Source organism: Onychomys torridus, chromosome 23 (assembly GCF_903995425.1).
Source record: "Onychomys torridus chromosome 23, mOncTor1.1, whole genome shotgun sequence".
Classification (NCBI taxonomy): Eukaryota; Metazoa; Chordata; class Mammalia; order Rodentia; family Cricetidae; genus Onychomys; species Onychomys torridus.
In genome coordinates this window covers 66,246,779-66,259,770 of record NC_050465.1, presented here as the reverse complement: position 1 = coordinate 66,259,770, position 12,992 = coordinate 66,246,779, and the positions used below count along the sequence as shown (strand labels likewise).

Here is a 12,992-nt window from a genome sequence, read left to right as displayed (position 1 = left end):
TGCCCATGTCCGCATCTCTCTGTCAACACCCCAGCCTCAGGGAGGACTGTCCCGGTTCTCTCAGCCCCAGGCAGGGTGACTGGGAACTGCCTTCCTGTCTGGGGCTCCTCTCGCTGCCAACGGAGATGACTTACTGATTTGGTTTCCTTTCTTCCTGGGCTGCGTCCTTGCCTCTATCTCTCTGCTCTTTTATCCCTGCCACCATCCCGGCCTTTCATGTTCTCATGGTACTCAGTAACTCAGGTGGGTGAGACTCTGTGGGCATTTCGTGGTGAGAAGTCACACAGTGCGTTCACCCCGTCTCAGGCTAGTGGGTTTCCGCATGACTGTTTTTCCTGCTATGGCAAATAATGTTGTGGTGAATCACCTTGCATTACTGCGGATGGCTCTAGGATCCAGCTGAAGCCTTTCCATCATCTCCTCTGCATGGCTGGAACAGGCTCAAGCTTAGGCAAGATTCAAGTGTAGTAATGGTTAGGTCTCAGTTGTGACTTATTCCAACTGGGGTGCTCTCCTGAGTAGAGGGGATCATGGTAAGGTATTCTGGCACTCATGCTTATGTGCTGGTCTGTTGGGAAAGCCTGTCTATTGCCTTGGTTTTAGAGGAATATCTGGCTATCAGAACTCTTCCAGTTGTTGGCACACAGTACTTCCTTCATGTGTCACACAAGAGTAGGTGCTCAAAACAAATGGGGCTGACACCTTGATTTGAAGTATCTCCGAGTTTTATAGAGATAGCACTCAGCAAGAAATGTTTTTTCCAAGGACCCTGTACATCTCAGAGACCATTTGTTCTAAATCCTGCATTTGTTCTAAAAAATCTAAGAGATTTGATCTAAGAAGATAGCTCTTAAAATTCTTCAAACTTTCCTGTCTAAATAGCAAAGTGTATTCATCAAATGCAGTTACTGGGCAGTGACATGACTCAGTGTTATGTCATTTACCATCAAGCCTGACAACCTGAGTTCTATCCCAGGGACCCACATGGTAGAGTGGGAGAGCTGACTCCAACCTCTACACACATTCCTGTGGTGTATGTGTGCATACATGCATACACACCACGAGCACACACACACACACACACACACACACACACACACACACATACACACTGCAATAAAACAATTTAAAAATGCTCATTTTAAAAAGATGTGGTTATAAATGTTGTTGCGGGCAAGAGGTTATAAACAATCTTTTTCTTAAAGGATTTTAGAAAATTCGAAGAGTCACAAAACCTCACAGCTCAACGTTGAATGATTTTGAGGAGTGTTTTCAAACTCTGATGAGATATTATAATACGTGCTAAGACATGGCGGGAAAACAAGCTGAACACTTTTGCCACCACAGTGTGTGGCAAACACTCATGCATCAGTGATAGCCTTATTACTCAACTCTCCATCTACTGTCACAATTGTAGCCCAAGATAGCAAAGCAAGTTATTAAATGTAACAACTGAGTCGAATACACTTTCTACCCACATCCAGTTCTAGACATGGACAGAATGTTGAAGCACTGTCATTGGACAAGCTGATGCTATATTTCAGAGTCCATTCAAATAGCTTCTTCGTTGTCATAGGTTAATTATTATACAAAGAAATAAACAATCTTGAATTTCTGCAATCAAAATTATGTTTTTATAAAAATAGATTTCATTTATTTATTATGTATACAGTGTTCTGCCTGCATGTATGCCTGCACACCAGAAGAGGGCACCAGATCCTATTACAGATGGTTGTGAGCCACCATGTGGTTGCTGGGAATTGAACTCAGGACCTCTGGAAGAGCAGCCAGTGCTCTTAACTGCTGAGCCATCTCTCCAGCCCTCCAAAATTATGTTTTGATACAATTACTTTTTTCAAAGTTCAAAATCATCAACTGTACAGGGGCAGAGGTGGAGGCAGTGGAAGTGAATGGGTGACTAGGCTAGGATTGCCAAACCTGTGGTCATAAGGGGTGCAAGGATCAACAGAATTAACCCACAAAAACAAACAAAATAAAATCCCTGTTCTCATAACTCCTCTTATGAAATATTCACTTACATGTATTTATTTGTGTGTCTGCATGTGTGTGCATGTGAGTACAAATGGCTACAAAGGTCAAAGGGGACTGAATCCCCTGGAGCTGAAGTTACAGGCAGTTGTGAGCCACCCGACTTGCAGAGAGCTGGACTGCATGGATGTAATGCAACATAGAAAGCCTTTGTCCAAACTGTGGCTGAGAAATGAGCTAAAAGAAGCTGTAGGACAGAAAAATCAGTATCTCTGTCATGAATAAATGATCAGGTGCTCTCTCCTTCACTCATCGCTGTATTGCTCACATGATAGCAGTGGGAGTTTGGTATTTCTAGTTCTGTGATTCATGAGACATCCCAAGACCTACGAATGCAACTGGCAATGGGAAAACAATAGCAGAGCTTTAATCCACTTGTGTCTGCAAACACACACACACACACACACACACACACACACACACACACACACATGTCCCCGTTTATGCATACACACACATATGCCAGCACATATGCATACACATACATACACACAGGTATATATGCACACAATAATGCAAATTTATCACAGAGCTTAAAAATCAGCTTGAAAAGGCAATGCCATAGCTTCTACTTGTATTAGCCAGTCATTTGTGTTTCTATTAGAATTTGCTTAAATCTAGTGTTCGGGTTTTCTATACTCGCTGTTAGGATTCTGCTGCCACTCCAGCTGCATGATCACACCTGGGAAGTTCAGGAGCTAAGCTAGGGATCTTGCATCATACATCATCAATGCTCGAGGCCTGGTCACACAATCTGCACATGCATGGCATAGCTCTGTAAGCCCACCTATGCCTTAAAAAGCTGGACACAGACTCCTCCTCCTCCTCCTCTTCTCTCTCCTGCCCCCACCATCTCTAGCTCCGTCTCTCTCTGCTCTCTGTGCATGCTTCTTCCCCAGGCCCGATTCTTTTGTCATCCCCTGCTTCTTCCTAATAAAGCTCTGATACTGGGTTTTGCTGTGCCTCATGACCTTTCCGCACGGTAACCAGCACCGCTTATCATTTTTAACACTCACAAGGAAGTGCCTACGTGAGCAAACACTATGGCTTCTTTTATTCTCCTTTCTATTTCAGGGTCAACCAGGACCACTGGGGCCACAGGGACCAATAGGGCCCTTGGGACCCCCGGGACCCATTGGGATTCCAGGAGAGAAGGGTCTGAGAGGTGACAGTGGCCTGCCTGGAGCAGCAGGAGAGAAAGGAGACAAGGTGAGTCAGTGAACATCTCAGCAGTCTCCAGCGCTCAGGGTCTGTGTATTCATTCGTTTGTTTAAAAGTCTGAGGACAATCTTATTAGTGTTTAAAAGAAAACTCCCCTGGATAGGCAAGCTGTGAATCTCAGCAGCTGCCTGGAGGAGGAGAGTAGATAAGGGAAGGGGAAAAAACAAACATGTAATCGAGCTGGCATGGAGGCGTAGAGGCCTGGAGCGTGTAGGTTGAGACCCATGGAGGTGAGACACATGACAGACGAGCAGCCAAATGACAGGCAGAAGAACTTCAGAAAAGAGTAAGGAAGCCTAAAACATTGGGGAGATGTGCTTAGAGAAGAGAAATCCAGAAAGCTGACTTCACACTCTTCTGAATAATTTAAGACAGTGGGCAGCTTTTGTGAAGCTGCCTGTGTTAGCCTGGTAAGCCGCTGCACCGTGGGTAGAGATTCTGGGAAGGAAAAGTAGATTATCTCATGAAAGGACAAATTGGCCCACCCACCTCTCTATAATACTTAAGCTCACAAAAACTGTATAACTGCACCTGGTCAAAAACTAAGGCACAGGGCTCTTTTCTCAGCTCCTCTCCTAAGGGGCAAGCCCTTCTAGAATATTTCTCCAATCTGTAAATGCACACACTGAGGACTGACTTTGTTTGTTCGCTTCCCAAACTACCTAAAGTATTTCGTGTACCAAGCTGAACTTTTCATTTCTCAGTCAACAGTATGTCTTAGAGATCATCCTACGTTAATTTCTTACCCTACATTTATTTCTTAAAAATTACCATGGAATATGCTATCCTGTGTGTAAAACCATAGCTTATTTTCTGTTGATGAAAATAAGAAATTCTTTTTCGGCATAGTGCCAGGGCAGGGACGTAAGCCTATCAATTGCTGTTGTTCACATTAAGAGCCTGTTGTCCTGGGAAGGAATCTGAGGGCTACAGCATGATGACTAGTTAGTTTGGGTTGATTCTGCCAAGACGTCTTCCCAGCAATACACAGTGTGAAAGGATGCTTCTTAAATGTTGAGATCTAGGGCAATGAGTGTAAAACAAGTGACAATGACTGCTTAGAGTTTTGATTTGAGCTCACTAGCTGTTCATAGTTTCCAATGGATAGACTTGCCGACCTAATAATCTAGTCATTTTATGTCGTTCTTTTATATTTTGAAATAGGGTCCAACTGGTGTCCCTGGATTTCCAGGTTTGGATGGCGTACCTGTAAGTGTCCCCACATTTTTCTCCATTGTTTTAAGAAAGGAAGAAACAGAGTCATTAGAAGCTTTAAAGTGAAGCAGAGTGTGATGGTACACATGTGCCATCTGAGTGTCTTGGGAGGCTGAGGCAGGAGGATTAAGAGTTTGAGGCCCTCCTGGTTTACATAATGAGAACCTATCTTGGAGAAAAGAGAGAGAGAGAGAGAGAGAGAGAGAGAGAGAGAGAGAGAGAGAGAGAGAATACCCTCATAAATAAAATCCCTGAAAAACATATGTTCAAAAAAGATGTGTGGTGAGTTTTTTAAAGACTGCCTACTCTTCTATTTTGTGCAATAAATCCTCAAACTAAAACGTTTTACACAAAGAACAAAGTCTTCAAAGATATTAAAGAAAAAAATCCAAAATAGATGCTAGATATCACGTCATGCTCAGTGCTCTGGAATGAAATGTGTGTCCATAACAGAAGCCTCATTTTCTGGTGTGTCTCAGCTTTGCAAGTGGTGTTGAGAGTCACACAGTATGGAAGCCTAGCGGAAGAAGAAAGTGGGGCTTGGGGAACTCTACAGTGCAGTGGAGTCTCCTCCAAAGCTGGAGAATAACTCAAGCTAAATTAACTTACCCTAGACATAGTACTTTTTGTTTTGTTTTGTTTTGTTGTTCGAGACAGGGTTTCTCTGTGTAGTTTTGCACCTTTCCTGGAACTCGCTTTAGAGACCAGGCTGGCCTGGAACTCACAGAGATCTGCCTGCCTCTGCCTCCCAAGTGCTGGGATTAAAGGCGTGCACCACCACCACCCGGCAACATAGTACATTTTTAAACTGTAATTTTTACTAGATAGCACTTTTAGGAAGCCTCACAAAGTGAAACAAGTAAGCAAGTGAGTCGTTACATTCTGCAATTTGGGGTCCATGTTGTACAGCCTTTGTGTTGGGGGTTTCTTGCAGAAATATTTTGCTCACAGTTTTATCTTCCGCAGGGTCACCCGGGGCCTCTCGGACCCAGAGGCAAACCTGGTGTGGATGGCTTCAGTGGTTCAAGAGGTGATCCAGGATTTCCAGGAGAAAGAGGAGCTCCTGGCCCAGGAGGCCCCCCTGTAAGACACCATCAGCACAGCCTAGAGTGAAGAGAACCAGCTTGCTGTATTAGGGAAGAGTCAACGTGGCTTTGTCTGTAGCGTGGTGAACCAAACTGGGTGGTTGGGGAGGGAGATGGCAAGGTGGGCAGAACCAGAATATGGAGGAGCTTCATAGGCTGTGGAAGTAAACTAGATTTTCTTTTCCATGCCATGAGAAGATGCTGAGTGGCTTTAAGAAAGGTTGTGCTCTAACTGGTTTCATTAAGGTATTTCTAGTACCTGCACAAAAGTTGGACAGTTTAAAAAGGAGTGGGGGCAGTTTACCAAAACTTACATTCCCACCCTTCAGGGTGAATTTGTGTTTAAATATAGCTTCAGCAAGGGGCAGTCCTTTATTCTCACCATCCACCTCCTCACCTCTTTCACTTAAGTGAAAATCAGATGTAATCTGGCCTGGGAGAAAATGCCTTATATGAAATTCTCAAAGAACTAATAAAAATTGAGGAAAAAAATTTATGAAGTAAATAAATGCTTTCCCTTAAGAAAAAGTTAACTTTTTATGTTCAGCTGCCTTTCAGCCTTTTCCCTTTGCTATTTAAATAGCTCTTCTCAAATCCCCCAAAAGGTTTCTTATTGGCACTTATTTTGCCTTCATTCATCATCCCTGGGCTCCGGACTGAAGAAGTGCTGGTCTGAACTCAGAACTCAGAAGGAAGTCCAGGCTGGCACCTTTCTTGATATCACACAAAACTTATGTTGGGTGTAAGGTTCTCAGTAAAACACTCTGCACTAGTCTCAGCCATTTGCTGGTCCAGTGCAGTGAGATGAATGCACATGTATGTTCCAAGCTCTTCCAACTGAACCAGACATCATTCTACTGAATCAGGCATTTCAGAGAGCAGTGACTCTCAGTGGCTGCTTTACCATGACAAGCAGTACTGACCACAGTTTTGCAATGTCACAATCGTCCCTTTGTTAAGCAGTGTTCTTCCATTCTCTCCTTTGGTTCTTCTGACCACCCTGCCTATGAAGTGAAACTGTCCATGAACGCTAAAGCTACTCAGCCACTGGTGGAAAAAGTTACTATTGTCTTGTGACCTTTTAAAGGTTTTGTTAAACCATTAAAAATTCTCTTCCATCACTTATAAATACACGAATAAATGAAAAAATAGTACTAATATTTATGTAGAAAGAAAGCTATGCGTCTCCAACCATCTTGTCTCCTAGGCTCAGTGGGGGAGTTAGTTACCTAGAAGTTCAGCATGTCTGAGGAGCTGAACTGTTTGCCAAATGGTCTGGGAATATTTGGGCATACAAGAATTTCATAGCAGAAGACAGCTGAAATATTAAAAGCTGGATAACACCAAATATTCATAATAAATGGCTTGCCTATTGACAGACCCTTGGCCAGTCAAAGTATAGCTTTAATACACAGCTGAATCTCTGTAATATAATATATTCTTGCATCCCACAAGAACTTACTAGAAAGCCCTGGGGTCTCCCAGTGGAAACAAAGTCAGCTGCCCTTATGAGTGAGATCAACTTGCAAAGTTATACTTCTTTAGAGAGCTTGATTATATGAAGAAGGCAGATATTCTGTGTGACAATCAAGTTAATGCATATAAGATATTAACTGAGATATTGTTATATAGAAAAATTAGAGTGGAATTCATTGAGCTATTTCATTTACTACTTAAAAATGCTCGAAACAGTTGCACATAGTGGCACAGGCCTTTAACCACAGCTCTTGGGAGGCTAACTCAGTCAGATCTCTGTTTCTGATAAGCTATAGCTACATCATGACACCTTGTCTCAGAATCCAGCCAGACAGCCAACCAACCAACCAGTCAGCCAATCAACCAACCAACCAAACAAACAAAACTTTCTAAACAAGCTAGCAGCTTCACAAAATGGAAGATGCTGTCAGTTTTGCAAGCCAGTCTTACAAAGGCTGTTTTGAATATAAGAAATGAGTCAGGTAAATGTCCTTAAAAATTATTTTGAGGGCATAAATTAAATTATTTATTTTTAAGACTATTTCCTTGCATTATATTATGAGAAAAATGCAGTCTTTCTGCCTCAGAATTAGTAACTAACTATCCATTAGTGAGGGGTCTTCCTGAGGGACTTCTTTCACAGACCCTAACTGAGGGCCTGAGAGACGTGTATGCAAACCTTAGAATAGTAAAATCAGGGAGATGTAACTCTACCCCAGGGAGATGGCTACAGTGCTTTTTTTTTTAAATTGGAGACTAGTATTTCATATGGAAAAGAAAATATTGGAATGGCAATCCACTTTTTCCTAAGTGACTCTTTTCCCTTTCAGGGTCACCCCGGGGAAAATGGAGAAAAAGGAAGGTCGGTGCTCATTTCAGGGGGTGTTAAAGGTATTCAGGTGAGTGTTAGAGCCATCGTGGGTTTAACAAAACCGTATTCCCAATAGGAAACGCACGGGCTGGGCTTTCTTACAAAGTATTATTGAATGTACTGATGATTTTTGTCATCAACCTAACAGAACAAGATGGCCCAATTCCTCTCATATGAAGGCGCTGACCTTAGTCTCCATGGCTGTAGATTTCCTCGCTGTCTACACCTTCAGAATTAGAAGGACATTTTCATTTCAGGCTTCCTTGGGCTCATTACTATTGTTATTTGGGCCAGGTAGTCATTTTTGAGGACTTACCTGAGAATCACAAGGTACTTAGAACACTGAAGTGGCCTTGGTTGAACAATAATGTGAAATTAACCCCACAGAAATAACTGTAGCTAAACGTGGGTAGAATCTGAAATTGTACTTTAAGTATAACTTGAATTTAGAAAGACTCTGGGTATAGGAGCATGCGCACACTCTGATCATCACACAAAGCAATCACATCTCAGCACAAAGTCCAGTGTTAGATCTTGATGCTGCAGCAGTGAGAGGCTCTCCCCTGGATCCTTTCCTGTCACTCTAGAGCAGTGGTTCTCAGCCTTCCTAAGGCTGTGACCCTTAAATATAGTTCCTCATGTTGTGGTGACTCCCCAAACATAAAGTTATTTATTGCTTCTTCATAACTGCACATTTTGCTACTGTTATGAACAGTAATATAAATATCTGATATGTGACCCCAGAGGGGTGGTGACCCAGAGATTGAGAACTGTTGTTCTAGAGCAAGGCCTGTATAACCACTAGACCAGAGAGATAGATATACTGTGAGGAAACAGGACTTTTAGATCAAGATGCTAGCGTGAGTTGAGCAGGACAACCTACACCTTTTTTCTATGCTGTCTTCACTGAAAGCATTGCAGCTAAAATGGAAAGATATCCTGGGCAGTCAGGAGCCAAGGGATACCACAAAGTTGATGTAAGTGTAGCATAGTAGCTTGCAGCTCTGCTCCAAGGAATGTTTCCTGATGTAACAACTTTGCTCTGACTGGGGAGGGTTTCCCTATCCAGCAGGGGAGGGTTTCCCTAGAGAATAAGTTACAGTTCTGTTCTGCTCTAGCTCCCGTGAAAATTGTTACAGCTGGGCTCAGCTCCCCAGAAAGGGTCACACTGAACAACAAACCTCACTCAAGAGATTTATTGGGAAGGAAAAAACGGGAGGGTGGCTGCCTTTATGGTGAGAAGCAGCACCTTATGGGGTACAGAGCTTATATGGGGTTTCTTGGGGAGTGGGCAGAGCTTTCCATTGGGATTGGTGGGTTTTTGTAGCCTGATATAGGGGCAAGTTCAGAGATTGGTGGGGTTTCACACTCTGGGATCTCAGGAAGTCAGGATCAGGGTGTTTTTCCTTGGCCCTTTTCACCCTGCACTGACTCCACCAACCTTGTTCTGGTCTCCAGGAAGTAGAAGGAGAAAAAAATGAAGGAAATCCCCTCCATGGAGCCTTTCTGTGGTTGTTTTCTCAATACTGAAAAAGTGCACACGCTGCCTACCTGAGCGAGTGCAGATCATTCTTTTACACTTCTCTTTCTGAGTCATCTGTGTCCTAGAAAACTGTCCTCCTCTTGTAAAACAGTGTAATGTTGTCATTGCAGGGAGACCGCGGGGAACCAGGACTGCCCGGCTTACCAGTAAGTCTCCTGAGAAGATCTTCTCTTCAAATAGCTCTTTAGATTTTTAAGTCCAACAGGACCAGCCACAAAATATGTGGGATCCATTTAGTATATAATAAAAATGTGATCCCTTGTCAAAATTAAGACTTTCATAGTACTGGCAGGGGTGTTAAATCCATCTATGATGCCCCAGTTTACCCACCAGGAAGCAGTTGCTGAACCTCAGAAAGCTGCCTCATACCCCTTACCCCCATTGTCTGGTCATGATCATTTAGCATTATCAGGCATTTACTGAGCTATAGGAAATTAACTTTTAGAAACATAGATATATGTGTAGCCTCCTACATTAACATAGCAAATGGAATTTGTTCTACTTCTGTAACATTTTTGCCTGCTAAATTAATAACTGTTTATTGCTATTTTGCCCCACTTTTATCTCCTTGTAGTTTATAATTAAATGATCATATTAGCCTTTCCAGTTTATCAATGTTTACAAGATTGATACTGAAAGCAGTTTTACCTCCCAGTGATTAACCTGTAATTCTGCTTTGCAGCTTCTAGCTAACCACAGAATTGTATTCCCAGGCTAGTTCCCTAACTGTCCAGAAGCTTGATTCGGTGTAGCAAATGAGATCCTGTTGATGTCACTGTTAAGATAAATGCTGGTTCATCTTCCTAAAGAGATCAGATCTTCACACTCATAAGTCATTCGATGTGAACTATAGAGCAGGGTGCTGCTCTCTCCAGCCTTCCGGGCTGCTCAGCCATCCCTACCAGCTGCCAGTGTATAAGCTATGATGTTGGCAATCTATATGAGACAGAAAATTGCTTATGTCTGAACCATCTTTATCCTGAGCTGGGGACAGTGTTTCTATTCACTTTAGTCTTCAAGGGCACATTTCAAGAGTATTTTTAAAAAGTACAAGTGCATTAATATTTAAATACAAGACAGTATAGATGGCTCAGTGGTTAAGAGCACTTGCTGCTCTTGTAGAGAACCTGGTCTTGGTTCCCAGCACCCACATGGAGACTCACAACTGTCTGTAACTCTAGGTCTAGGGCAGTGGTCTCAATCCCTTTGGAGGTAGCATATCAGATATCCTGATCCACCACAGTAGAAAAATTAGAGTTATGAAGTAGCATTAAAAATTATTTTATGATTGGGGTTCACTACAACATGAGTAACATCATTATAAAGGGTTACCACACTAGAAAGGTTGAGAGCCACTGCCCTAGGAGATTCCTTTTCTGGCCTCTGCAGGCACGTGGTACATAGGCAAATAATCATAGGCATAAACTAAAAAAGCCTTTAAATATGAATGTTATCCAAGACTAATATGAAGAGACATCTTGATGTGTATAAAGTTGTATTGAAATCAGGAAGAGCTAACGAAGTTCTTTTATGACTTTTATTATTACAAGATGAAAGATGTTGGTTGTTCTCTTGACCTGAAGGGAACCCTTACTGGAGTGTGTTACCCTTACCAGAATACTGTTCCCATCTCTGTTGAAGATGCTCTCACTGAGCATATGTGGTGGTGGGGGAGGGGGTACTGACTGCTTTGCAGGTTTATATCTTTTGGGGCTTACAAGCTATCCTTTCTGTGAGAGATAATTGTGGTTTTCACAGTAAACATACAGATCTTTTTATCTCTCTCTAGGGATCTAGGGGTGCACAAGGATCAACAGGGCCCATGGGGTATGCTGGTGTACCAGGGACAGCAGTAAGTATAGCTCTGCTGATGCTGTCCCTCTGTAGACAGTGCAGCAGTGAGAACAAAGTTGCATTCTTGAGTCAGGCTGATGAACCATCTTCGTTGGCAGGAACCCATCTTGATGTACAAACCCCCCATCAGAAGCCATTCTCTACACAGAAAAACAGCCCACCCATGTTTAAAAGTCCACTGTCTGTCTGTCTGTCTGTCTGTCTCTCTCTCTCTCTCCTCTTCTCTCTTTCTTTCTTCTCTCTTTTTTAAAGACAAGGTTTCTATGTGCAACATCCTGGCTATCCTGGGACTCACTTTGTAGACCAGGCTGGCCTCAAACTCAGAGATCTGCTTGCCTCTGCTTCCAGAGTGCTGGGATTAAAGGCATGTACCATCACACCAGGCTTGTCATTTTCATTTTTAAATGACATACTTGTGCACATAGGGCTAGAAAGACAGTTTTCCACATGACTCTGAGGACTTAAGTTCTACCCCAGAACTCACATAAGGAGTCATGCATGCTTGTTGACTCTTGATATAAAGGCAGAACATGCTTCTGATCCGAGTGCTGGGGAGACAGTTATAGGTGGAACTCTGGGGTTCCCTGACTAGCTGACCCAGCCTAATTAGTGAACCCCAGATTTCAGTGGGCGATCCTATCTCTAAAAATAAGAAATGACATCTGAGATGGATCCTGGTCTCCACATGTACTACATACACATGCTCCTACATACATATGAGCACATACATACTTGCACACACATGTGCAACTGTATGTATTCATGAGGTACAATATGATACTTGGATACATGCATTTAATGTACAGTGATCAAATCAGGATAGTTAGCACATCCATTATCTGTAACATTTATCATTTCTTTGTATTGGAAGTATTTAAAACCGTCTGTAGCCCTTTTGTAATGTGTGATAAACTATTGACTGACTGTCACCTCACTGTGCTGTGGACCACTAGAACTCAATCTTTCAGCTAACTGTATCTTCATTCTCATTAGCTGGCTGTTCCTTCACCCTCTTCTTCCCATCCAGCCTTCCCAAACTCCAGGAACCACTACTTTTCTCCTTCCTTATATGAGATCAAATTTCTATCTTCCTCATAAGAATGAGAGCAATGGCATGAACAATTTTAAAATCAAAAGTGTTTCCTAATTACAACTTGGGGTGACCAAGGAAGACATTCTGATGCCTATGATTGATTATAGCTTTTTTTCTGTTGACTTAGGGACCTACAGGTCATCCTGGGAGCCCTGGGTTGAAGGTAAGTGCTGAATAAAACACATCATCAGAGCCTGCCCTCAGTGAGATAACTGGCCATTGACATTTGTCTCAGTCACCTCTGTCCTCTTCTCATTTAAGTAAATCTTAATGAGATGCACATCTAGAAGTCTTAATCATTTTTAATTGCCATTTTAAGACTAAAAAACAATTAGATTTATTTTCTTTTCCTTTCAGGGGAACCCTGCTGTGGGAATAAAAGGGCAAAGGGGAGAGCCGGTAAGGATTCCTTGCGCAAGAGAGCAGACTAAGATGTGTGCCTTCTCTAGTAACAGAGGCTGTTGTGACCATTTGTGTTCATTGTGAAGTCACTGTCCAACTTTACAGCTTGTAACTTCTCTTTGCTAACTTAGTTTACCCTTAGCTGTAAAATGACAGTTCTGAGAAAACATAAATTCTGGGGTT

General features: G+C 42.5%; 1 protein-coding gene across 1 annotated transcript in view; it reads left to right on the top strand.

Moving 5' to 3' along the window:
- Window positions 1-12,992, top strand: part of Col4a4 (collagen type IV alpha 4 chain) — a 114,990-nt gene that overhangs the window by 36,538 nt on the left and 65,460 nt on the right. Inside the window, exons 5-12 of the mRNA XM_036173371.1 lie at window positions 3,124-3,258; window positions 4,435-4,479; window positions 5,452-5,568; window positions 7,877-7,945; window positions 9,571-9,606; window positions 11,250-11,312; window positions 12,535-12,570; window positions 12,765-12,806. Of these exons, the coding sequence (XP_036029264.1) occupies window positions 3,124-3,258; window positions 4,435-4,479; window positions 5,452-5,568; window positions 7,877-7,945; window positions 9,571-9,606; window positions 11,250-11,312; window positions 12,535-12,570; window positions 12,765-12,806 (543 nt within the window). The remainder of the gene's footprint in view (window positions 1-3,123; window positions 3,259-4,434; window positions 4,480-5,451; window positions 5,569-7,876; window positions 7,946-9,570; window positions 9,607-11,249; window positions 11,313-12,534; window positions 12,571-12,764; window positions 12,807-12,992) is intronic.